General features: G+C 33.7%; 2 protein-coding genes across 3 annotated transcripts in view; both read right to left on the reverse strand.

Annotated features, from left to right (window-relative positions):
* The window catches only part of LOC136343808 (cholecystokinin receptor-like), a 414,493-nt gene extending 393,997 nt beyond the window's left edge, over positions 1-20,496 (reverse strand). For both annotated transcript variants that reach the window (XM_066290784.1, XM_066290782.1), the window contains exon 1: positions 19,237-20,496. The gene's annotated coding sequence lies outside the window, so the exon portion shown is untranslated. The remainder of the gene's footprint in view (positions 1-19,236) is intronic.
* Positions 20,497-20,635: 139 nt separating this feature from the next.
* On the reverse strand, positions 20,636-25,288 carry LOC136343592 (odorant receptor 30a-like). The gene is made up of 7 exons (XM_066290405.1): positions 23,263-25,288; positions 23,007-23,207; positions 22,714-22,943; positions 22,503-22,602; positions 22,345-22,449; positions 22,129-22,284; positions 20,636-22,076 (listed from the first exon to the last, which is right to left on the reverse strand). Exons 1-7 carry the CDS (start codon positions 23,632-23,634, stop codon positions 22,029-22,031), a joined length of 1,212 nt encoding a protein of 403 aa, XP_066146502.1. The 5' UTR covers positions 23,635-25,288; the 3' UTR covers positions 20,636-22,028.
* Between the last annotated feature and the right edge of the window lie 261 nt (positions 25,289-25,549).

Below are 25,549 nucleotides of genomic sequence, written 5' to 3' on the forward strand. Positions count from 1 at the left end.
AAAAAATTGTGTTGTGAACAAGGCAAAATCACCAAATTAAATAAACTCAGTAGCGGGTACTGCCACCTCTAACAACTCTCAGAGATCCTAATTTTCTTGGCATGCCGGAAATTAAACTTAGTACGACTTGTCTGGTATGACGTTCCATTTTTCAACCGATTCATCACGCATTTCTTTTACAGTTGCTGATGATCTGATCTATCGCAGGAACGCATCCTGCGCCCTAATTCATCCCATAGATGTTCAATTGGGTGAATATCTGAACTTGTGCTGGCCATTTCAGTGGTTAGGCATTATCATGCATTAAGATTCAATTAGCACCAGCTAACTTAAGATACGGTTGCACATACTGCTGTAAATTGTCGTCAATGGAGAGTTGCGCTGTCAATGGTGGCCTAGGAGGGAAAACACGAAGCGGTGTACGCCCATTCATCGAAATTCCAACTCAGACCATGACTGAACCTCCATTAAAATTCTGGCGCTCTATAAACAACTTTTGGTTAAACCTTTCATCCAGTCTTTGCCACATTCCCTTTCAGCCATCTGCCATATTGTGGCAAAATCTTGATTCACCCCTAAATAAAATACGGAACCTTAAATGTTTCATAGTCCATAGATAGCAATGATGTTTCTTCGCGCTGTGCGGTGCTCTGGAGATAATTTAGGACCTTTTGCAAACCTTCTTGCTTTAAAATTTATTTCTTGCAGTCGTCCACCATTTTTTTGCTAATTGATACCTCTAACTTGTCAAAGGTTTTTATGCGCCGTTGCAGCAGCACTAAATCGACTATGTAAAACCTGTAGCCTCACAAAGCTATCGTCTTTGAGGGTTGCTTTTCGAGGGCGACCAGAACCCGCCCTTCGAGATACGTTTCCAGTTTCTTCATACTTTTAAAAAGTTCTATGCGCTGTGGCAAAAGAAATCTCTACTGAACAATGTCAAACGTCAAGTATGGATGCAATTGTTTTTTCACAGCCTATTTGAATTCAGTACTGTATCAGTAAGCCTGGATTTTTTGCTAAATCCAGGGTTCCAGTGGAAATGCTGCGATTTGAAAATGTTAAAGGTAAAACAATAAACTGGAATACGAAATGTTTGCTAAAAATGGCATTTTTTAACAACGCATAAAGACTTTTAACACATGAGCTGTATTCCTGTATATAGTGGTTCAAAAAAATCATAAATAATGTGAATCTACATTTTTCCATTGACTTCCATGAAGAAAGAAATAAAATCAATTTCTTTTTTTTACATTAATAGCCAACGGGCTAGCCTATAAAGTGTCGAAAAAACTATTGAATTCGAATTACTGGTGCAAAAGTTATAAAGCTTCCAATTTTTCTTAAAAAAATCGGATAAGCCACTTTTTTTGAAACTCACTGTATATAACATTTAATTATAACAATAAATGATTGAGTAAAAAGTTCAGCACAAATCCAAGATGCGTTTCGATTAATGGAAAAACATTTAATATTTTCGCCATTTTTGGAAACAGATACCCACAATTTTAAATCATGAGAAAAGGCTGAACACAGGGATTTTTTAAGCTCACAGCCAATTATAGGTTCCATTCAAAATATATCTACTTCTAATAAAATGGAAAACTATACGAAAAAATCTGAGTGAGCCACTGGATTGCATTTGAAAAAGTGCCTTAAAAAAGGGATTTTCAATATTGATATATTTTTTGAAATTGCAAAATTACGGACAATTTTTAAAGTGGCCGAAAATTGAACAACGCCCTAAATCTTGGTTAGCAGTGAAAATATCTTCATGCGATTTTTACCATCAAACATTTTCCAAACTTCGAACCCATGACGTCTAAGTCGATTTTGCTCTATCTAATCGGAAAATAGATTTTCTCTGTTAAATCAGACCATTTCCGACCACTCTGTACAGATGCCTTATCCAGAAAATAAAAACTTTTTAAATGCGACAGATCTTTTGAAAAAACAAAATAACTGAAGAGTTATTGAAAAACCGCACGGTGGAAAGTCAAATTACGGACATCTGTTCGACATAAACTTCGACTCTATTTAAGATTTTTGTGGTTCTTCTTTTTTCTATTTTTGTTGTTTTTTTTTCATTAAATATATACCTATTTATCGCAATAAAAAATCCTTTATTTTAGCATTTGATTAAAATAGAAATTTTTTTTTGACCTTAACCCTGGACAAACACAACAGCTCTCTAACAAAAACAACCAAGGGAAATTAAACCTGGAAAAAACTGACACGGACAAAGTAAGACAGTACGTTCACAATTACATTCACACCCGGTCACTTCCATAGAAACACTTCTATAGAAACACTACAACAAAAAATATCATCAGCTGTCGAATTATTCACACCTCGATTTAAAAACTCATTCTTCCAACACACTCTACCAAAATTTATTTTAAGGCTGATTAAACGAAAGCGAGAACTATACAGACAATACTCACAAACACAAGACAGGGAATTAAAAAGAACACTTAATAACCTCAACCGAAACGTAAAGACATTAATATACGAATACCGACAGGATAAATGGCTAGAGGCATGCCAAGAAATCGAAAATGACAGCGGGAAATCGTATTGGAAAAAAATTTAAAAAGTAACACGTTACAAAAAAACAACGATATTGGTACGATTAGCGAAAACGGAACGGAACATTACACAGACAAAGACAAAGCAGACGCATTTGCCAGACACTTTCAAAGAGCCTTCAGCGCATCGACCAACCCAAACTTTGACAACAACAACTGGAATGACGTAAGCCACTGGTACGACAACTACTTTAGCGACCCCTCAAACCATACATTCGAACCAATCACGGACATGGAATATGACGAAGCCCTTACAAGTTTAAAAAACACAGAACCGGGAAAAGACAAAATTAAATGCAAAATTTTGAAAAATTTAACCCACGAAACACACGAACACATACGCAACCAACTAAATAATTGCATAACTCACAACACCATACCTACGACATGGAAAAATGGAATAATAATTCCCATTGCAAAAAACGGACTAGACAACTCACAAACCAAAAACTATCGACCGATCACATTACTACCGGTGTTGTGTAAATTATTCGAACACATAATTAAGAGCAGACTTGAAAAACTTATTGGGAACAACATACCTAACTACCAGTTTGGCTTTAAATCCAAACATTCGACCATTCACCCACTTTTTGTCCTGACAAACAATATACAAACAACACACCTAAACGGCAGGAAAACCGCAAGTCTGTTTATGGACATCAACAAGGCTTTTGACAGTGTCTGGCACAATGGGCTTCTTTACAAACTGTACAAACTTCACACACCAAAATACCTACTAAACATTCTTAGAAACCTACTGGAGAACAGACGACTGGAAGTACGAATCGACAACACCCTTTCTTTTTCCTTCTCCCCCAAGCAAGGACTTCCCCAGGGTTCGCCACTTTCCCCTTTTCTATACAATGTGTACTGCCATGACATATACAACCACAACTTGCAAGACAAACACGCAATGAACGAAACAGTTTACATATTACAATACGCCGACGACACTGCACTCATTGCACATGACAAAACGACAAAAAAAGCCGTGGAGAGACTACAGATTCTAATGGACAACACAATGACATGGTTCTACAAATGGAGACTGACACCTAACGCTGCGAAGAATCAACTGCTACTCTCTAACCATAAAATTAAACTCAACTCCCCAACATTACAGGCAGATAGACACACAGTAGAACCAACTGACGAAATTAAATACTTAGGGGTTACAATAGACAAAAAACTGAAATTCACCAAACACCTACAAAATATGAGGACAGAAATCACTCGACGAACAAAACATTTTCGAACACTGACATACAAAGACAGAGCCACAAGTACCAAAACGGCAACAAAAATATACAAAGCGATATGCAGACCTCTATTAGACTACGGCCACGTACTGATGGCGAATGCAACAGACAAAACAAAAAAATACATACAAACAACTGAACAAATTGCCTTAAGACTGATCACAAAAATAAGACATCCCGACAACCCCTTACATAACCCACCCACCCAAATGCTATACGAACGCACAAATATGACGAAAATAACGGAAAGACTACTGCAACTTCGGAAAAAATGGAAGGACAAACCTCATAACTGGACAATACTCAACCCCCTCTGCTTGACACGGCAAATTAGACATTCCCGATTCCTTTATCCCTCCGAAACCCTCCTCGAACACTACCAACAACCATGAACGGACCGCGGACGGACGACAATAGCGAACAGTCACTCCACTCTCATCCTCATCACACTTATGGTTGCCTCGGGGTTTTTTTTTTTTTTTTTTTCTCGTGTTGTAGATTATACATGTCAATTGGGCAGAAAGGCCAAGGGGCCGATAGCCCATTCACCGGGTGAATAAAGATGGTTATTATTATTATTAGAAATTTTTTATCAACTAACTTTTTTCCTCGGTCGCCTATAACGAACCACAGGCAAAGTCCCTTGACGGTTCGTTGAAGCCGAATTCCAACATTTGAAGATCATTCCTATTTTTTTACGACAATATACCGTTTTTATTACACATTCATATGCTTCTGATAGAAACAAATAACTTATACTTGAAACATTTTTTATTAAATTAAGCAAGTTTAAATGTTATAAAAAAAATTAAAAAATGCATTAAATAATAATTACTTTTTATTGTGAATGTTAATAAAAATTCCATCGAAGTTCAGTAAAATTTTTTTTGAATTGGCATAAATTTTTACGATTTTAAGTCAGTTTAATGACTGTTATTATCTTGTCGCAAATATGGAGCGCTCTTTTATCGCAGAAAAAGTTGATATGGTATTTCTGTACAGTGAATGTAGTAGAAATATTGCGAATGCTGTTGCATTGTAGATTGTCATATTTCCACTCGGAAATTTTCTCGAGACTCTAGAATTTCTTAAAGTAGTCTTTAACAATATTGAAGCGACATGCATTTCACCCGTATCACATTTGTTTACATCAAGAACTTCATAGCAATAATTTCGAAAGTCGAGTGATATTTTCTCAATGGGGAAGTAATAAAATTGAAAGTAATCAAAATTTTTCCTTGAATGTGATTAATCCAGTTTTACAAATCGTGGACAGGTAGATCGTCGTAATATGCATTATTGAAATGTTGAAAATCCACTCTGGTTGAGAGGAGTAGAAAACCAATGTTCTTAGTCGATAAATGTATGATGTGGAATTATCAGACATAGATTTATTGGCCCATATTTTATTGACGGAATATCGGATTGTCGAAATCATCAAGAATTTCTGGATCAATATCTGCTAGTCTTGAAGAAACTGGCAGATGTTAGAATTTGAAGACGTGACATTTGAACAAGGGCTAAACATGTGGTACGAACTTGATGACTCTCCTGTCCAAAGTGTCAAAATCATCCGTAAAACATTAGATCAGATCTTTGCTGATCGACCAATTGGTAAAGACGGCTCTGTTGCGTAGCCTGCTAGGTCACCCGATCTAGCACCCTTTGACTTTTTTCATGGGGTTGTCTCAAAAACAAAGTTTATGGGGAAATTCCAATAATAAAATATCAGAAAACGCATTGCGAGTGCTTGCAGCACCATCAGTAAAGAATCTTTTTTAAAGTGTAGTGAATCTTTCAGGAGGCGAATTGAGAACTCTATTGAAAGTCGAGATAACCATTTTGAACACTTTCTGTAATAAACGCTTTGATATTGTTAATTTTGTTTCATTGGTAGAATCGAAAAAATGTTAACGTAAGTTTTAGACGTTTCATCTTATATCTGCTTAACTTGCACTTGTGTAAAAAAATGTTTAAGATAAAACTCATTTGTGTCTATCAGGAGCAATTAAATTTATAATACAAATGATATATTGCCATTAAAAAAAAAAAGATCACCTTAAAATAACCTGGAAAACGCTGTTTACATGAAAAATGAAAATTGCTATTTTCTCACCCCTTTAACACTGGATAACCCTAAATTAAACGTTTAATTCAAAAATGTGCCGTTGTTGAGAGTTTAGAGTGTCTCAAGATAAATTGCCACTTTGTATAGACCTTTTTTGAATAGTTCCCGCTTTATAAGCAAATTCGTGGAGACGATTTCTTACAGTTTGTATAATTACGGCTTTACCAAATTCTGTTCGAATCCGTTTAGCAATCCCTAGACCACTGAATTTTAAATTTTTTGGACTTCCTTTGACGTCCATAAAGAGCTTCCTTGAACGTCCGCTACGGTTTAAATTATCAACTGAATCGTGTTTAAATTTTGACAAAACGTATTACACAGGGCGTTTTATTTTTAGTTTTAATTTAGTTGAAATAAGGTCACTATTCCACCTTTTTGAACGCTGCTTAGCAATTTCGATTTTCGCCCCATTTCCTTCCACCATTGCACTGTTATTGACAATCCCATAAAAATAATTAGTCGTACGAAAAAATTCGAAAAATTTTATACATACTTTTACAACTTCTGAAAAAATGTATCTCGTGGGAACAATCGACGTATTCGAATACTTTTTTGGATTATCAAAATCACAACTTTTTGAAGATTTGTTTGTTATATTTATTTTATTATTTTCGTTTGTTTTATTATTTTTATTTTTATTATTTTCGTATCTTAATAATTAAAAAAAAAAAAAATTTCAAAAATTATATATTACTCAGTAACAGCAAATTTAATGTAAAGAAATTACACAGAATGTTTTCTAGGAACAGGTCGGTAACTTCAGGACGTAATTTCGTATAGTATTTAAAAAAAAAAGCTCCTTTAAATATATGGTCGGAAACGGTTTGATACCGAGATACAGAGTGTTGAAAATGAAAAAAAAAATTATTTGAAATAAATTTGAAGCAATCAATACTCTTAAAATTTTACAAATATTGTACGTTGGAAAAGAACTGCATTTTTAGTATAAAGTCAATTTTTACCTGCCGCCAGTGGCGTAGTTGAAAGTAAGGCAGTCGACGTTTTAGTCATTAAATGTAAAACGTCAACAGATTTTTTAGCATTTCTATGACTTTCAAACTCTGCTAACATTTTACAACAAAAAAATCTCTTGATTATTTAGCCAAAAATAAAACAAAAATAAGATAAATAATGCAACAAAAATAAGCGGATAAGTGTGGTATGTATTTCCTGTTGTCTTAGTTACTTGTTCGGCACAGAGATAGTTAGCATTTTGCTAGTTCTAATCGTGGATCAAAACTGTGGATTAAGTAATAAAAAAAATCGAAAATAAATAAATTTAATAATGTTGAAACGACTCAGATGTATTTCATATAAAGCTTAGCACATGGGGATGCAGAAGAAACGCGGCGAATTTATCAGGAACATCGTTCTAACAGAATAATGGCATGTGATAAAACATTTAGAAAGCTACGTGCCAGATTTACTGAAACTGCTAGTTTTCAGGGTAGTACGGAATTTCTAGACAGCCCTTCAATAATAACAGCCCAAGGGTTGGAATAAGTATATTTCGAAAAATAGGAAATCCTTCGACTAAGATCAGGAAGATAGCATTGCAGCTTTATGTAAATCCCAAGACTGTTCGGGGGAGTTTTGAACGGGTAGAAGCTCTGCTGCCCTGTGATTTTCAGCTAAGTCTAAATTTTAATAGGTGGTTACTCTACACAGTGGCGCATAATAACAATTTTTTCTTGAACATTTTGTTTACTGACGAGGCAAGTTTTTCGTGAGAAGCAATTACTAATTTTCACAATGAAAATTTTTGGATGCGCGATAATATGCAAGCAATAAGAGAAGGTCGTTTCCAGCAATCGTTTTTCCTAAATGTATGGATAGGACTTATTCGATATTATCTTATTAAACCATACTTTTTACGAGTTCGATCAACTGGAGACTCGTGTAGGCAGATTCCAGCCAAAGATCTAAGCATTTTCTGAGAAGATATACCCCATACAGCCAAGAGCTAACTTCTGGTTTATGCACGATGGTGCCCCAGCCCGTTTCAGCTCTATTCCCTGTCAGTATCTTTCTTAATCGCTCGATTGGACACGCAAGTCCCCAGATTTGGTCAGTTTGCAGTCTCGATAATAAATCCTTGTCACTTTTGTGTGTGAAGCACCTGCACTAGATGGAAAAGAGTTATAAAATTGAATGATTCAAAGTTGCGATGTAATGCAAAATCCTTCAGGGATTTTTGAAGGAGTGAGGCGATCAATGATGAAATGTGCATTTTAGTAGAAGGTGACCATTTTCAATATCTGCTTGGATTTTGTATTGAAATTGATTATTGCTATGATTGTTGTTTGTAGTCGCCAGTCATTTTTCTAAGAAAAAGTTGGCATTAGGCAAAAAAATTTCGAGTTTTTTTTTTCGTGAAATGTTGGAAGAGCCCGAAAATAATAAAAATGTTAAAAAATCTATTGGAGTTCTACATTTTATGATGAAAACGTTAACTGACTGACGCCAAAACCACACCACTGGTGGCAGATAAAAATTGACTATATGAAAAATGCAGCTATTTACTAACGTACAATAACTGCAAAATTTAAGTATTAGGTCGTGTAGTATGAAATGAGTAGATTCTCGAAATGCCACATTCAACTGCGAATAACTTCACTCTAAATCTATATTTGGACTTGACTTTTTTATGTGGAAAATGCACATTCTTCCTCTTTTGATCAGAGTTTAAAGTGTTAAAAATTATTGAAAACTTTATTTTTATAAAAATTTTTGTGCAGCCATGCAAAATAGTGAAATTCGTGTGTTAATGAAATGTGACTTCCACCGTGGAACCACAACAGCTCAGACGGCTCGCAATATTAATGATGTGTTTGGTACTGAAGTCACTTCACAGCAAACAGTATCTCATTGGTTCATGAAATTTCGTTCTGGCAATTTTGACCTAACAAATGAACCACGTGGACGACCTGAAACTCAAGTGGATAACGATCATCTGAAAGCCGTGGTGGAAGCGAATCCACGTCAAAGTGCGTTCGAATTTTCGTTAACATTCAGTATAACCAAAAAAACAATATTGACTCATTTGGCTGAAATTGGTGAGGTGAAGAAGCTGGACAAGTGGGTACCGCATGAGTTGAGCGACATACAGAAAGAACAACGTCTCGAAGCTTGTGTTTCTTTGTTGTGCCGGTATAATAACGATCCATTTTTGAATTGGATTGTTACTTGTGATGAGAAATGGATCCTATATGATAATACCAGACGTTCATCGCAGTGGTTGGATCAAGATGAACTACCAAAACATTGTGCGAAAAAAAATCTTCATCAAAAGAAGCTTATGGTGTCCGTTTGGTGGTCCAACGCAGGTGTCATCCATCACAGCTTCGTGAAATCTGGTAAATCGATTACAGCTGATGTCTACTGCCGACAACTGACCGAAATGACGAGGCAACTGACGGTTAAGCAGCCAAAATTAGTCAATCGAAGCGTACCGCTATTGATGCACGACAACGCTCGGCCACACACCGCACAAGTCACCTCGGCCAAGCTACAAGAGTTGGAATTGGAAACTCTTCGTCATCTACCGTATTCACCCGACTTAGCACCCACTGATTACCACTTCTTTCAAAATTTGGATAACTTCTTGGTAGGGAAAACATTCAACTCCGACGAGGCTGTCCGAGCTGCCTTCCACGAGTTTATCGACTCCCGGCCTGCAGGCTTTTACAGCAATCAATGAACTTCCCGTTAAATGGCAGAAGCGTATTGATAATGGTGGTGCATATTTCGATTGACAATAAAAACATTTCATATGAAAAAAAAATGACTAAAATTTCAATTCAATTCTACTCATTTCATACTACACGACCTAATACCTCTCATTGAATATTCCAAGTTTGTTTCAAATAAAACAATATACTGTGCGGCTCTAAATTGTCCTCTTCTCCCTCCTGTTAACTTTTTAATAAATTCTTATTTAAAAATTCAAAAGCAGCATTAAATGCGTCAAAAAATACCAACTTTTGATATTTATTTTTTAAACATTGGCTACGCCAGAGGTAGTGCAAAATAACCGATTTTTTAAATCGTAACATAGATAAAATGACACCTCATATTGGAGGTCTTTCAAAACTATTATACAATCAATAGTGTATTGCCATTCAAAATATATAAATTATAATATATTTTCAGAAAAATAGGTATAAAGTAAGTAAAAAATGCAATATAAACTCAGTTCAATATTACGTGAACAGGGAAAAAACTTGTTTGTTGATAAATAAAATTGATACGTTTTCGATCTTGTGTTCACAAACAGTCTTTGCTTAAAGAAAAAAGAACAAAAAGATTAATAAAAATAACCAAAAACTGTTTGTAAGCACCAAATAAAAAACAAACCAAATTCTTCTCAACAAACACATTTTTTCATTGTTTACCTACTATTTAATTGAGTTTGAATTCCATTTTTTACCAAATTTCTGCCTGTTTTTCCCAAAAGCGAATCGATATTTTTTGAATCGCACCACGTCATCGAACATAATTTTGAAAGACCTTTAATTTGAGATGTCACTTGGTACATGTTAAAAAATTTTTTATTGTCCATTTTGTGTTATTAGTGATGTAAGGAACATAAACAGAAATAAACGAATGGCATAAATTAGTGTTTTTTCACCTATTTAATACTGCGTCTGAATTTAAAAAAAAATGTTAGAAAGTCTGGGAAGGGAACAGTTTAGAGCTGCACGATATAGTTTTTATATTCAATATTTTGTATTTTCGAAATCTAAGAATTTCCGGCCACATGTTTATGGAAACTTTGCCGTAAGAAGTTGTGTCCTGAAGTTACGGGCCCTATTTAGGAATGGGGTGCACCCTGTATATTTACCATTTAAGAAAAACGTGGCGTACGAATATTTTTTTATCCACTGTAAATATCGCTTCTTATACAATTCCATCACGAAATACAAGCCGTTAGAAAATAACTTTTGCAAATATAACAAATCATTAATGACATTATTTTGAACATATGTAAGAGTTTTTTATACCGGGTGTCGGAAATACAACTATACCATTTCCCCAAAAAACATCAAAAAACATCTTTTGAGAATTGGCAACGTCGCTTTATGTTTATTTCATTTTGATACGTTCCTAAGTAGCCTAAGTATGTCTTTTTACACGGGTTTTTCGAGTCCAATACTTGTTAACTGCGGATCCAGTGTGTTATCGCTTTAGCCGCAAAGTTAACTTAGGCGACCCTTTGAAGGGTCAGGTTTTCAGGCATGAGTGCAGCGTTGCCGCTTAAATTTGCTTTTACGGATGAATTGTATTATTAGTTATTAATTAAGTTTTAAATTGCTCTTAGCAATATTATTGATGAATAAATTTAACTTTTTTTACCTGTCAAACAACGAACATCTTTCAAGTACGTTTTTCAACATTCAATTAAAATTTTAAACCTTTCAGTTATCGACTTTAAATTTAAAAAAAAACCTATTAGAGTTTGAATCCCTGCTCTAAGGAACTTTTTTGATCAAAATGGTGTTCTTCGGTTAACTTGGCTAAATCTACGGAAATTATTTCCATAACACTCTGTAGGAAATGAATTTTAAGAAAACGCAATAAGCCAAAAAAGTAAAGTTGGCAACAGCTCTTACCCACTCTGCAAACAAATTACTGCTTTACGGATGTGGCGGGTTTAAGCCCTAAAAAATTAAAAAATAATCACACCAAAACAGATTTCGTTTGGGGTTCAGACAGCATCAGGCATTCCTATCACTGTTGATCGTTCGCACAGGGTCATTTCAAAACATGGTTTCAAGTCCCTTTCACCATCCACTTTCTGAATCGATTTCATGCTTGAAACAATTTCTTTTGAAAGATGCGTAGGCGTCCTCCCCTAGGGGATGTGAGGCATGTTCGAGAGACAAATGTTTACGAGGAAAATGCTAAATTATTTAACCTCGTTAAAAAGAGGAGAAATCCGATTAAAGTACCTTCAGGGAAAGTAGCCAATTCACCGTAACGAAACCGGAATGAAATTGAATTTTTATCTAATCCGAGAGTGAGTGCGTGTGAAGGAAGTAAACTTTAAATCGATAACTAGTTACATTGATATTCATCTACACCAAGCCCCCAATGTTGGAATTCACACGCGAGTGTCAGACTTAAATAATCAATCAGATATGGCTGATAAGATGTCTTAAGCCCCCACACAACTCAATCTGCGAATGCTCTAAAATGAGACCAAGCAGCTTTCAATATTCCCAAATGTTGAGTTCCACTTTGAAAAGAAAACTTATTACGAGGCTGACACGAGGCGAACAAATATTCGCGGATTGTGTTTTGTCAGCTCGACTGCGGCCCAAGAATTTAATAAATACGCAATCACAATGGAGAGCACATACAAAACATGTCGAAATATGAAGAGAAAGTTTCACTGGTCCCTATAACTAGAAGGGTTCAAATTTAATGCGCAAATACATTATCACTGCATTAGAACTCCGACAAAAGATTACTTTTTCGATATAAATAGCCAGGAATCGTCCCCAGTGCCAAAGTGCCTCATTAGTTTATCTCAAAAGAGATGTCGGGTTCACTAATTTCTACAGCAACCCCCGTTCCTTGAGGGTCGGGCACAAAGGCAAATTGAAAGCATTTCTCCAAAAAAATGCTTAGAGCTATTAATAGTCACATTTTTCACTGGAATCTACAGGAGTCAGCATAATTGAATTTTTTGGCAGTTTTTGCACGGTTGTTGTGCCTATAAAAACTTTTTGTTTAATAGCTGTACCAACTGCTCAGATACAAATTGCCTTTTGATTAGACATTATATTTTTGTCGTAGATTCCATTTGTTCCCCTCCAGACTAATTTTGAGGGAATTCAATCAGCAAATTTGCCAGCATTCTTGCTGTCGGAACGTCAGCCTTTTTTTACATTTCCAAGACTAAAATACGTATTGGAATGGCACTAATTCGTTTTCAACAATCTAACAAGATTCCCCCGTACGCGGAATATTTAAAACACGTTTTCGGCAAATGTTATAAAATTCTTTTTCTAAATCAGTGTGATTTAACGAGTTTTACGATTTTGTCGGCATTCGCGTTATCTTTCTCGAAGTTAGCCTGAAGACCAACTGTTCTTGTGTGTACAGGGTGTCCATTCAACAGCCCTTCGGGTTCCATTGAGTTTATTTGCAATACGAAAAAAAAACAATTATGGAAATGCGGAACAACATCCTCTAACTTAGTTCGATAGCTGTAAGATTCAGAAGAAAGTTTAATATAAAATTTTTCAGTTTTCCATAAATTTACATTTTTTTGTATTTTTGAACCATAGGACGGTACAGGAAACCGTGGCAAGATAAAAATACATTTTTTTAATGGAATACCCTATATTTTGTTACTGATGCTAATTGTGCTCGTAACTACAGGGTGTATCAGATTTTTTCTACCAACTGCTTACTGTAGGTTCTTGTAACCAAAGTAAGAAATAAAGTTTATGTAAATAAATGTCTAATTGCCCTGTAATTGCGAGATGCAGGGTGTTAGAGTTTGAGAAAAAAAGGTTTCATTTTTTAGCCAAAGGTACAAATCTGATTCAACGTGGGTAGATACTTCGAGAGGTCCTCTACACAGTGTGCAAAAATGGTTAGTGTACCAAAATGCAAACTCCTCTAAAACCACCTAAGTTTTTTTTTTAGATTTCGGCCCTTTGGCATCAACCGATAAATCTGCAAGTATATGAAAATTAGAAGGTGCTTACTAAAGGACACACCATTTTGCCCCACGCTGTACGATGAATAGTTCCCGAGATATAGCGTTTTAAAGTTTTCACTCTCAACCCCATCCTACTCTTAAAGGGTGAGACTTAGGAAGTTGAAATTTTATGTGATAAGTCCTTTGAATGATAGAAACAATTGGTAAAAATTTCAAATCGATCGCCCGTGGGGACCGAATTGACCCCTTAACCTCACACGGCCTTTCGTACGTGACTTTCCAAATTCAAAAAATTATCAGCTTTAGCCATTCGCTAGTGACGGAGATATAAGTATCATGCTTCCTTTTTAGTCATAAAAAATTGTAACACCCAATATAATATTTGGTTTAAAGTAGTCCCTCATATGCGCTAGTGTTCAAAAATTTTTTGTCTCTTCTTAGTTTGTTGTATCTCAAGTAGTTTAGCTTTAAAAAAAAACGTTAAAGTTAATAAAACCAATTTATTAAGTGCATTTGGGCAACCCAAGTAAAAAATCGAGGTTTAAAATTTTTTCATTCCATAAACTCTTGAGATATTTATTTATTATTATAATTAGATGCAAAATTTGAACAAAAGTTCAGTATATGGCGGGTACAAATCCAAAAAACTACTACCTTTTGTAAATCAGCCAGTGACGGAGGTAAGGACACCACCATTTCAAGTTTACAATCATAAATCGGTTTTATTAATTTTTATTTTTTTTTATGACCAAACTTGTTTAAATGCCATAAACTAAGAAGAGCCAAAATTTGCTGAACACATTGGTGCATATGATGGACTACTTTAAACAAAATAATATACTGAGTGCTACATTTTTTTATATCTAAAAAGGACACATAACATCCATATCTTTGCCACTGGTGAATAATTGAAACCGATCATGTTTGTAATTATATCTACCGATATATACTAAACTCATGTACAATATTTGGTTAACAAATTTGAAGCTGTTTGCAAGTTAAAAAATAAAAGCTTTTTTTTCTTAATCTTTATCATCATCTATCTCGAAACTAATAGGCAATTACATATTTATTTATATAAAATTAATTCTTATTTCGGTCATAGGAACGTACAGCAAACAGTTGGCAGAACAATTCCGATACACCCTGTATAAAAATGTTTCGTTATTGCAAAATAAGAAATAGGTTTAATAGTTTTTGAGTTAATTCAATTTAAAGTAAAAATCAAAAAAAAATTTTTTTTATTCTCAATAAATTCACATAGTATTAATTGAATCGTATGAAAACTTGTCCAGTGAAAGCCAAAGAATCATTCTTCTAAAGCATATTTATAATTTTCTAGACATTTTATATAGGGTAAAAAAAATATCAAAACTTTTCATATTTCAAGCCTCAGACTCAACTTTTTATGGGACACTCACTATTTTTTCAAAATGAATTCTTTTAAGTCCCTTTCAAATGATATATACACGGCGTTTCTTAATGGAGAGTAAAATATTAGATGAGTGAATCGTGATCTTATTTCAAGATAAAAACTTCATCTACGAAGAATGTCCTACATTGCTTCCATTTTCATTTACTGTTTTATTACATTCTTAGGTCAATCGGAGCGAACATGGTTAAATATTTTTGCAAACATCTCTTAAAAATTGTTCCTAATAAAAAAACTAAAGAGGCAAAAATTTAATGAAAAACATAAGGGGTTAAAAGAAGTTAATGAATAAAATCTTAAAACGTCCTAAAAAATTTATCAGGTGAAATATAGAAAGCGACTACGAAAAAAGTAACGTAAATAATTGATATTTCAGTTTGTTTGTAATGGTAAAATAATTGTTAATACCATTTTTAAGTTAATTATCTCTACAAATAACAGAGCGATTAATGAAAATAAAAAGAAATGAAACTTTAACACTCTATAAATCAAAATGGAAACAATTTACGACATGCCTTAATATGGAGTTTTTATCTTAAAATACGCTCATGATTCACCCATTTCATTTTTTATCATACATTGAGAAATACCCCGTATAGGGGATCTAAAAAAAACGAACGAAGCTACGGTTTAGTTATTTATGAACAGATTATAATGAATTAGAAGCCAAATAAAATTACATTTTTCAGACTATTAAATAACGTCAAAGTTCATTTTTTTCCTCAACTTCTTCTGCTTCACGTATCAAGTTCAGAATTGTAAATAGAACTCCGTTTTATTCGCACATTTTGATAAAAAGTATTTTTCTGAATTGGATGATGTACATATAACAAGTTGATGTGATAAAAAATTTCTATTTAAAAAGTTGAAAACTTTTTTGTCTAAGTACTAACACATACATTGTCTTGAGTATTGCAAATAGAATTTTTCTTCTGCACATCACAAAGTAACTCTCAGTAGTTTTCACAAAACAATATTTCTAAAAATATTGCTCAAATTGACTACCATCATGTTGTACACATAATTGACATTCTCTGATTACACCATGCGTAGCATTTATAAATAGCAATTAGTGAAATTCCCTGGCAAGCATTTATAATTGCATATATTAATGCATACAAAAAAAATATGTAAACTTTATCTTGAAGGTAGCCCCATAACCAACAATCCAGCGGAGAAAGGTCCGGTGAATGAGCCGGCGGTTTTATCTTGTCCCTTCTCGCTGGGTCCTAATGGGCTCTACTTGTCCGGGGCATCAGGCATCTTCCCACAGAATAAAACAATGGGGCAAAATGGGATGAAATGCAGATGACCACAGGATAACACAGATTGCCCCAGAATGATACAGATGGCTACATAACTCATACTGTTCAAGTTTTCCAATGTTTTTCGGTTAAAAATTGTTTTAATATTAACTTGTCATACATCATCAAATCCAGAAAAATAGTTTGTATCAAAAAATGTAAAAAAAATACGGAATTCTATTTAAAATTCTGAAGTCGACATCTGAAATTAAGTTCAGTTAAAAAAAATCATCTTTGTCCCTATTTAGAAGTCTGCACAATTTTACTTTATTAGGGTTATAGTTTATCAAATTCAAAACATAAATAACTGAGTTATAGTTTTGCTCATTTTTTATTAGACAACTAGGGCATATGAGTCTATATAGGAAAATTTTAAAATTAGTCACCACCCTATAGGGTGTCCCAAAAAGGCGAAGCGTCACAAAATGTAATTTTTTTTAATGAGACCACCTACATTTTATTAACGTGATAGAATTCTCTTTAAGGCCTCTGTTAGTTTCTAGACTTTTTTCATCCTAAGGCGCAGTGACTCAAAGCTATGAAATTATAGACATTTTTAGTACCTCAAAGTAAATTAATATTGCAGTTTATTTTTCACAGTATATTCGCAGTAATTAAGTTAAATTTTGATCATTTTAGGAAAAATTGTCATGTAAGATCACTTTAACAGGCAATATTCGTTTAGCCAAAAATACCACAGGGTAATCGCAATAACAACTTTAATTTTCACCGTTTCTACTTCAAATTTCTTGATGATTTCACATAGAATGATATGTTTTTTTTATAACACATGCAAACGAAAACTCGATTTTCCTCATCTTAACATAAAATAATATCATATTGATATTAAATGTTGATGGAACTATTAATAATTTCAGGAAAACCTGGATGGAATACAAGCTTTCAAGAAATGATTAATAATTACATTAACATTTAATATAAATATGACATTATTATATACCAAATGAAAATAATAGAATTTTCTTTCTTCTTACTGCATAAAAAACATTCTAAAGTATTTTTTAAAAATCCAGAAAATTGAAATTGAAAATATGAAAATTCAAGTTGCTATTGTGAACGCTCTGTACGTATTTTTAGCTAAATGAGTATTCGTGCCGGCTAAGGTGATGTTATACGAGAATAAGTCCTAAAATTATCAAAATCTAATTTAAGCTAACTGCGATATTAATTTTCTTATGAGACACTGCAAATGTCTAAAATTTATTTTAAAACGTTATTGCTTCGAGTCTTTACATCCCAATGTAAAAAAATTCTAGAAATTGATACAAACTCAAGAAAGGATTCTATCACGACAAAAAAAAAGATGGTTCGATTTAACAAGATTACACTCTATAACGTCCATCCTTCTTGGAAAACCCTGTAAAGTTGTCACCAATTTCAAAATTCAACATAACTGACTTCATACACATCCCTATAACTGGCTTTTTACAAAATCACAAATCAATTCTTAGGAGTTCGAGGGGCTGTTAAATGGACACCCTGTATAATCAAAAAAATACTTCACCAAACTATCAAGAATTCTTATGATGCTATTATTTTTATACTACAGTTTTTTTCTATACTCAATATTTGGCAGCTAACGATAATTAATATCCATAATTAAGAATTTCGAAAAAAACCATACTATTTTGGTACTTACATAAATATAATCCTAGTAAACAAGATTTTCCACCTACTATATGATATTTCAGGACGCTCTGACGTCACATCAAGTCTTCAGCATGACGTTTCTTGAGTGCTACGAGGAACATTTGATAAATGTGTAGCTAAAGCATTTTGAAGGAAGTTTATTGGGAATTTTGTTTCAAAACAACTTGAGGAATTTATGATAAATCGCGGGGCGCTAGGTTAATTGATTTTAACGGCCAGGGTTAATGAAGCTGCAATACTTCATACTCTGTTCAGTTATATAATCTTGTTTACGGGTGATTATACCAAAAGGCATGCAAAAAGTACTATTTACTTTATGTACCCATCTGATTCTTTCACGAGACTTGCACTTGTGCAAATAATGTTTGCTGTACCTATTCAATTATATGCAGCATAACATTAACATTGTAATTATTATTTTTATCAGATTTCTCTTCTGAACATTAATTGTTATTTTAAAGTTCAGAGGATTAATGTAGTAATCAATAACAAATCATAGCCTAATTCTCAGTTCCTTTGGGAATTCACTGCCACATAAAGTAGCTAGCTGTTCGATCTAATTCGTCCCTAAAGATAAAAAAACAATCTGTTTTGTATATCGTGTATATTCACCAAACTGTCGGGAATTCTCGCGGACTTTTTTATTTGAACTACTCCTGTTTAACATTACTTTTTTAAGGCAATAACGAGAAATAAACATCGAAAATTCGTTAAGCATTTTGTCAAGAATATTCGCTACCAAGTTGTATTTTTTTTTCTCTAATAAAAAACTTAATTTCCAAAAGAAATTTGACCTTTTTTGGGCTCTCTTAAACATGAGGCTCGTTTGTTTTTCTCTGAGCCGTATCTCGAAACCCCAAATCACATAAACATACCCAAATAGCACCCAGCACGTTCACAAATATCAATAATTGGACAACTCCCTGAACATAACAACCATCTCCAAAGAGACCTTCTACATTTTAGTTTCATATTGAATTACTCCGGTTTATTCGTTTGATTTCAACACTGGGAAGAGAATGAAAATTAAAAAGTAAATTTTCAATACTATGGGTATTTGAGCTTTGGATAAGTTCTTATTTAAATATCTTAAAATTGAATCATTTCAATTTTTTATCTCTTTAGAATAATCATATATCTTTATATTTAATTAAAAACACAATTGAGATTACTTACGAATAAAACCATATAGGAACTCATTAACAGCTATAATTTTTGATTAATTTTAAGTACACAGATATCACCATCAAAAGTTTGAAACTTAACGCGCGCTCTAAAATCCCTCAAAGCCACGATACATAGATATCAGCGTGCGACGCCATACTGAAATAGCGAAACGACGCTCTGAACGCAGTTGCTCTTGCACGTTTTCTGTTGAGAACGCCTACTCGAACCCATACTGCAATTCTTCAAGTGGCTAGTGTAAATGTTAAGAACCCTTTTTAAAAACAATAAACAAAAAATTTATACCGGATGTCTACTATTAATAGGTCAATCCGCTAACCGGAGATGTCTTATGCAAAAATATAAAACTTTTCTTATGGCATTTTCTTCTTTGACAATTTACACACATTACATAGGATGTGTGAAGTTAATAAAAACATACTTTTGTAAATAACTGTACCGTTTCTTAGTATATTTTATTGAAATTTTACAGTGATATATAGTTCGATTAGGAGCTCATTTTCTGTGATTTACGTGTTAAAAAAATTAGAGAAACAACGAGGAAAATGAGAGGTCGTGCCCACGTTTTCCCCCAACTTCATCTCACATGCCAACGGTGCATTTGTTTAGTTATTCAAATTAGTCGTTCCTTTATCTGGATTTCTCCTTTCTTGTAAAATGTTGATTTGCATCTTACTTTAGAAGATATTTCAGCATATTGTCTCCCAATACGTGACTTCCATTTTTTATTTATTTAATTAACCACACGACGAAGATGAAATTTTACAACTTGTCCATAACAATATAGGTATTGGCAGGAGAATTATTGTTTTTCAAATGAAAAATTAAGACATTGATAAGTGAAAGTTATGGCAAGTACGTGTGTTTTAAAACTACGTTCTCGATATAAATAAAAAATGATAACCACCTTTTGGAGGGTAATGAACCGAAACGTCTTCTAAAGTAAGCTCTAAATGAAAATTTTAAAAACGAATGAAAAACTCGCCATAAAGCAACAACTAATTTTAGTAACTAACCAAATTCACCATTGACGTGTGCAAAAAATATTGGGAGGAAACATGTATACGACCCCCCACTTTCCTCATTATTCCTCCATCTAATTTCTCCATTATATTTCCAATTTTTTTTACCCAAATCACAGGAAATGTGCGCCTAATCAAACTATACATCACTGCAAAATTTCAATAAAATATGTTAATAAACACCTCAGGTATTAACAAAAAATTTTTTTATTAACTTCGTCATCCTGTGTAATGATTATAAAGTGCCAAAGAAAAAAATGCCATAGAGTAACTAATTATTTTCGCATAAGAAATCTCCAGTTCTCAAATTGGCCTACTAATACGAGACACTCTGTATAAGGCAAATAAATAATTGACAGGTTTCTTGACAAATTGGAGAATTTTTTTTAAATTTATTTATTTTAGAATACCTATCGTTCTTTGCAACAATATGTAACTCAATATATCAGTATGTATTTGGTCCATTAACCTGTCTTAATTAGCGTTCCTCTTCCACCTTCCAAACCCCTTCTAAAGGGTTTCTCCCGTACTGATTAATTACAACAAAACAATTAATTATTTACGTCGCCAGTAGCTGTAACGATCCTAGTAATTGCTAATTAAAATGTAACAAACGTGACATTCAATCAACGAAACTACACACTTCAATATCTTTTTTTACTTTAATCAAAGTGAATTATTACATTGTTCGCAATTTATCACTACCTACATTTGCCACACTTGGTGTTTGCCTAATGTAGCAAATGCGCCCTTACACCATTTGCTCCCCTAAATATATATTTGAAATTCTACAAAAAAATTATATACATATTTATATTATACTTCAACTTAAAATCCGCAAACTTTTAAAAAAGTTGACATTATTATTCATCCGTTATACTTATCCCTTGTAAGCTGCGGCTAGATAAATGGACAATTGCATATGTCTAACTGCACTTAAGACCCAAATTTCGGATGCAAATACGGCATAGTTTAAACAAATTAACTGCATAAATTTCCGAATGCACTTAGAACTGTCAAGTAGAGAAACGGCTTTATATAGAGGTAAGAACGGGGACCATTCGGTGCATCTGCGCTCAGTTTTGGCATGAGGAAGGACGGAAAATTGAGAACGATGGTATACAGAAGACGACACAAGTTACAACATGTTTGTGATGTGGAATTTTTAGATTTATATCGTGCGTGAATGGGACTAGTTATTTATTTAACAAGTGCAGAAAGTGATACTTCACCGCATGTGCAAGGAATTTTACTACAGGCATGTCAGTGTCAAAACCCAGGAAAGATTTTAATATGAACTTTCGTTCTTTACAACCTCATGCTGAGCAACAGTATAACCGTAATCTAGGAGGGAAAGTTCACATAGGAATGAAAAAATCACTTTTACAAAATAATTAAAATTTTCAAAAGGATAATTTTTTTCGACCATCAAATTTTGTAATTGCCTCCACTGTGCTACTGTCATTTATCGCGAAATGCAAAGTTAAGTTTAGTTAAGCTCTCCCAGAATATATAACCGTCGTGGTTTACCACGTGCGATTAGATAAAGATAAAAAATGGGATGCGGCTTCTGTTGCTCGGAGTGAGGCGAACTGTGAGGCTGTGATGTAATTATTCACATTGTGGTTTACTAGATAAAGTGGGCCGAAATTAATAATGTTCGCATAAACTATTTGAAGAAGCGTGTTATTTTCGTCGGCTGATAATACCCTTCGATGGCGGAGTTTTCGCATAAATACGAAATTGGGAAATTTCACAATATTAAAAAGTGAGTAATAACGTGGCGTAAGAATAAGCAATTCGCATTACCTGCAAAATAAAATATTTTAATACTCGATTTGAGCGATGGTACTCAACTTACATTAATAAAAGACTGCATCGTCATAATACCAAAAGGACCAATATTATACACGAGAGGCTTATTTGCTCTCATAGTAAATAAAAGTAACATCATCTGCACAGACCTGCTTCGATCGTACCAGTTGCTCTCGCATACCGCGGTTATTAATTCGTGGCTCTAGAAATAATTGTAGATCGAATATATGGTCCCAGAGGTATTTTCTAAAACTATACTTACACAAGTCGTGACTTCATTGGCGCAGTAATAGTAGAAAAAAGGCCTTACTATCATTGCCATGAGGTGGCTGGACTCCGAGATTGCTATCGCCAAATTTTGTTTGTTCTACCCTCAGAAAGTAAAGATCTTGGATGATTTATGAAGGTGTAAAAACTTACCAATATCACGTGTTTCAACAGCACAGCAATATGCAAAGAGCTTTGAAGAAAATCGACAAGCATTATAAATCCCAAAATGCTGTTAAATACTTTCACATACCTACAGAATTAAAAAAAAAACTACATCGAGCTATTCTCAGATTGATGTATTAGATACAAATCTATTTGATGCAGTGTCTCAAACGCGGCAATCTCTATCTATAAATCTTACTCAATAATCGCTTGATGCCTCTGCATGATGTCAATGAAGGTGGAACGAGAACTATCGACAGCATTACTTATTTCTCTTTTTCGCTTAAAGTTATCAAAGTTCTTGATAACATGCTGCATGAATTTTAATTCCTCAATCGGATATAATATTAGACCTAACATCAAAATGTCGGTGTAGTTGACGAAACTCGCACCTATCATCAATGTTATATAGAACCAAATAGAAGCCGACTGAAAAGTTAGAATTTATATATTCATAATTTTATCAAGAAATTCTCATTGTCACTGACTTACGACTATATTGATTTGTTGATCGAAAGGCAGCCAGGCTTGGCCAGATAGACTCCTAACAGTCTCATTGCCGTTCTCCACTTCTACAGGTCCGGTTAAAAGTGTCCCAGTCATCAGTATGATTGTCGCTGCCAGAATACTCAATAAATAAAGAATAATTTTAAACCTGTTGCTTTTGGCCACCTTCTTTGATATTTCCTGCAACTGTCCAACTTCTCATTTTATAGGTGCCATTTTTTTACAGAATACCTAGACTTACTTCAACGTGTGAATCCTCATTCATCAGAGATTTTCCGTTGTAAATAATGTTCCACAGCAGTTCCACAAACAACGGATTAAGTTTGAAAATAAACAGTCTGGCAATAATGACACTGTAAAGCAACGTGCTGCCTAAATTGGCGGTCAAGTCCGCTATAATCATCTCTTTTTTGGTCAATATTATAAAGACATCAATATAGCAAGTAACTAGGAAGAAAACAAAAAAACCTAACAAGGAATTTGAGTAGTAAGCGTAAATTCTTTGGAGGTAGGAATTGTCTGGGAACATGAATTGCCAGGGGGTGATGCCCATCAATGAGCCAAAAATGAAGGCCACATTTAGGTGATGGCATTTTGGATACACCTGCAACATTGGCGTTAAAATACAGTGGAATCACAGAAAATGTTTATACAGACATGGACCATTCTGCACGAATTTACGAACAAACAAAGGCAGGTAGTTTAGAGCAATTATAACTGATACCTACATAGTAACCCCTAGTGTTTTTATGGCAATTAAGTATCTAACAGGGTTGGAAATCGGAGGGTCGTTAATTAATATAATTGGATATATATATATGCATGAGCCGAAAAGGGTTACAGACATATTTAATTAATAATATTCTTTAATGAAACAATGATGTTACTTGAATTTCCACGTTTTTGCTTTGAAATTTATCTTCGTGATTTGATATTTTCTTGCCGCTACAATGCAGCCCATTTACATCAGCCATTCTGTCAAGAAATATTCTCGACAATGTTCCTAATTTCCTAGACTTAATGGTGAATGATTATTTTTTAACACCTATATTAATGTTATTTTTATTATTTCTACCTTTCTCATCTTTGTAAAATCTGTCCTTTCGTTTCCATGCTCACTTTTTATATATAGTCTTCTTTAAATCGCTCCAATTTGTTTGAAAACAATGTCTTTCCCAAACAAACGATAAATTAACTCCTACTGCAAATATGTCACCTATTCTAAACTTATCTAATATTTCCTGCAACCAATCAGGTAAAAAAATATACACATAGCTTCAAAATTTTTATATCGCCATATTAAATTTTGAAGAATAAAAACAATTCTTAAGGCAAAAACGAAAACTTTCATTCAAAATTAAAAAAAAAGGAATGAAACATTTATATTTTCACCGATCTTATCCATATAAATTTGAAGATGTAGTTGCATGCTTTGTACAAGATTAGCTATAAGATATTAAGAAATTGTATACTCCAATTTTTATCTAGCAGCAATAACAACCTCTTAGATGATTCTGGAAAAATTTTTTCAAGAATTCACAGCTGTGGAAAGTATATCCCAAACACGTTCTATAGGGTTTATGTCAGCCGACAAAGCAGGCAAACGTAAACGGTAATTTCCACATTTTAAAGATAGTTATTTACTGTCATGGTATGATAAAGATGGGTATTATGTTCCATGAAGTCAAATCTGCCACCAACAGCCCCTCGCCATTGTCCCAAAAACATGAATTAAATCGCTGCGTTCGTCGTATATTATACCAGTCCAAAACACGATACTTCCTTTCACAAAAGGAAGTACACGACAACCGTAGGCAAATTGAACAGCTCTTGTTGGCTATATCTAAACTCGAATTAGGTGACTACCATTTACCATACAAATTCTGGTTTCATCAGAAAAAAAAACAAAATTCCACAATCTTTCTGGTGAGAATATGTACTGTTCTACCCACTGTAATCGACGAAGTCTGTGTTGATATTGTAGCTGTGAAACCCTTATTAATCGACGACATCGCAAACTAGAGTGAACCATTTGTCTTCTTAGCGTTGAACAAAAAATAGCAACTCCAAGTGCATGTTCAACTTCTTTTGGGGGTATTACCGTAGTGAGATTTCATAGAATTATTAAAAATGTACATATATAAATATATATGTTCAGCTACAAGCCTCTGCGAATGCCCTTCTTCCACTATAACCACTATTCTGGCACGATCAATTAGTGATATTACTTGGCGACTCATTGTATTGCTTTGGAGTCTGAAGTGGCACTTACCCATATCAGCAAAATAAACCTAGAATTATTTATTTAAGAAAAAAATATGTAAAAATTTTTTATAGATACAAAGAGTACAGTTGTTAATGATAAACCATAAATGCGAAAGGAAAAACAAAATTCTCTGGGCCAATTATTAAAAAAAAAAATCAAATGATATTAATATTTTGAAACCCATGTACACATGTATATTTATTAGTTGTGGAGACTTTTGCTTTGTAGAAAAACAATTAATCGATTCTGAAACTTACGATTG

Source organism: Euwallacea fornicatus, chromosome 15, assembly GCF_040115645.1.
Source record: "Euwallacea fornicatus isolate EFF26 chromosome 15, ASM4011564v1, whole genome shotgun sequence".
Lineage (NCBI taxonomy): Eukaryota > Metazoa > Arthropoda > Insecta > Coleoptera > Curculionidae > Euwallacea > Euwallacea fornicatus.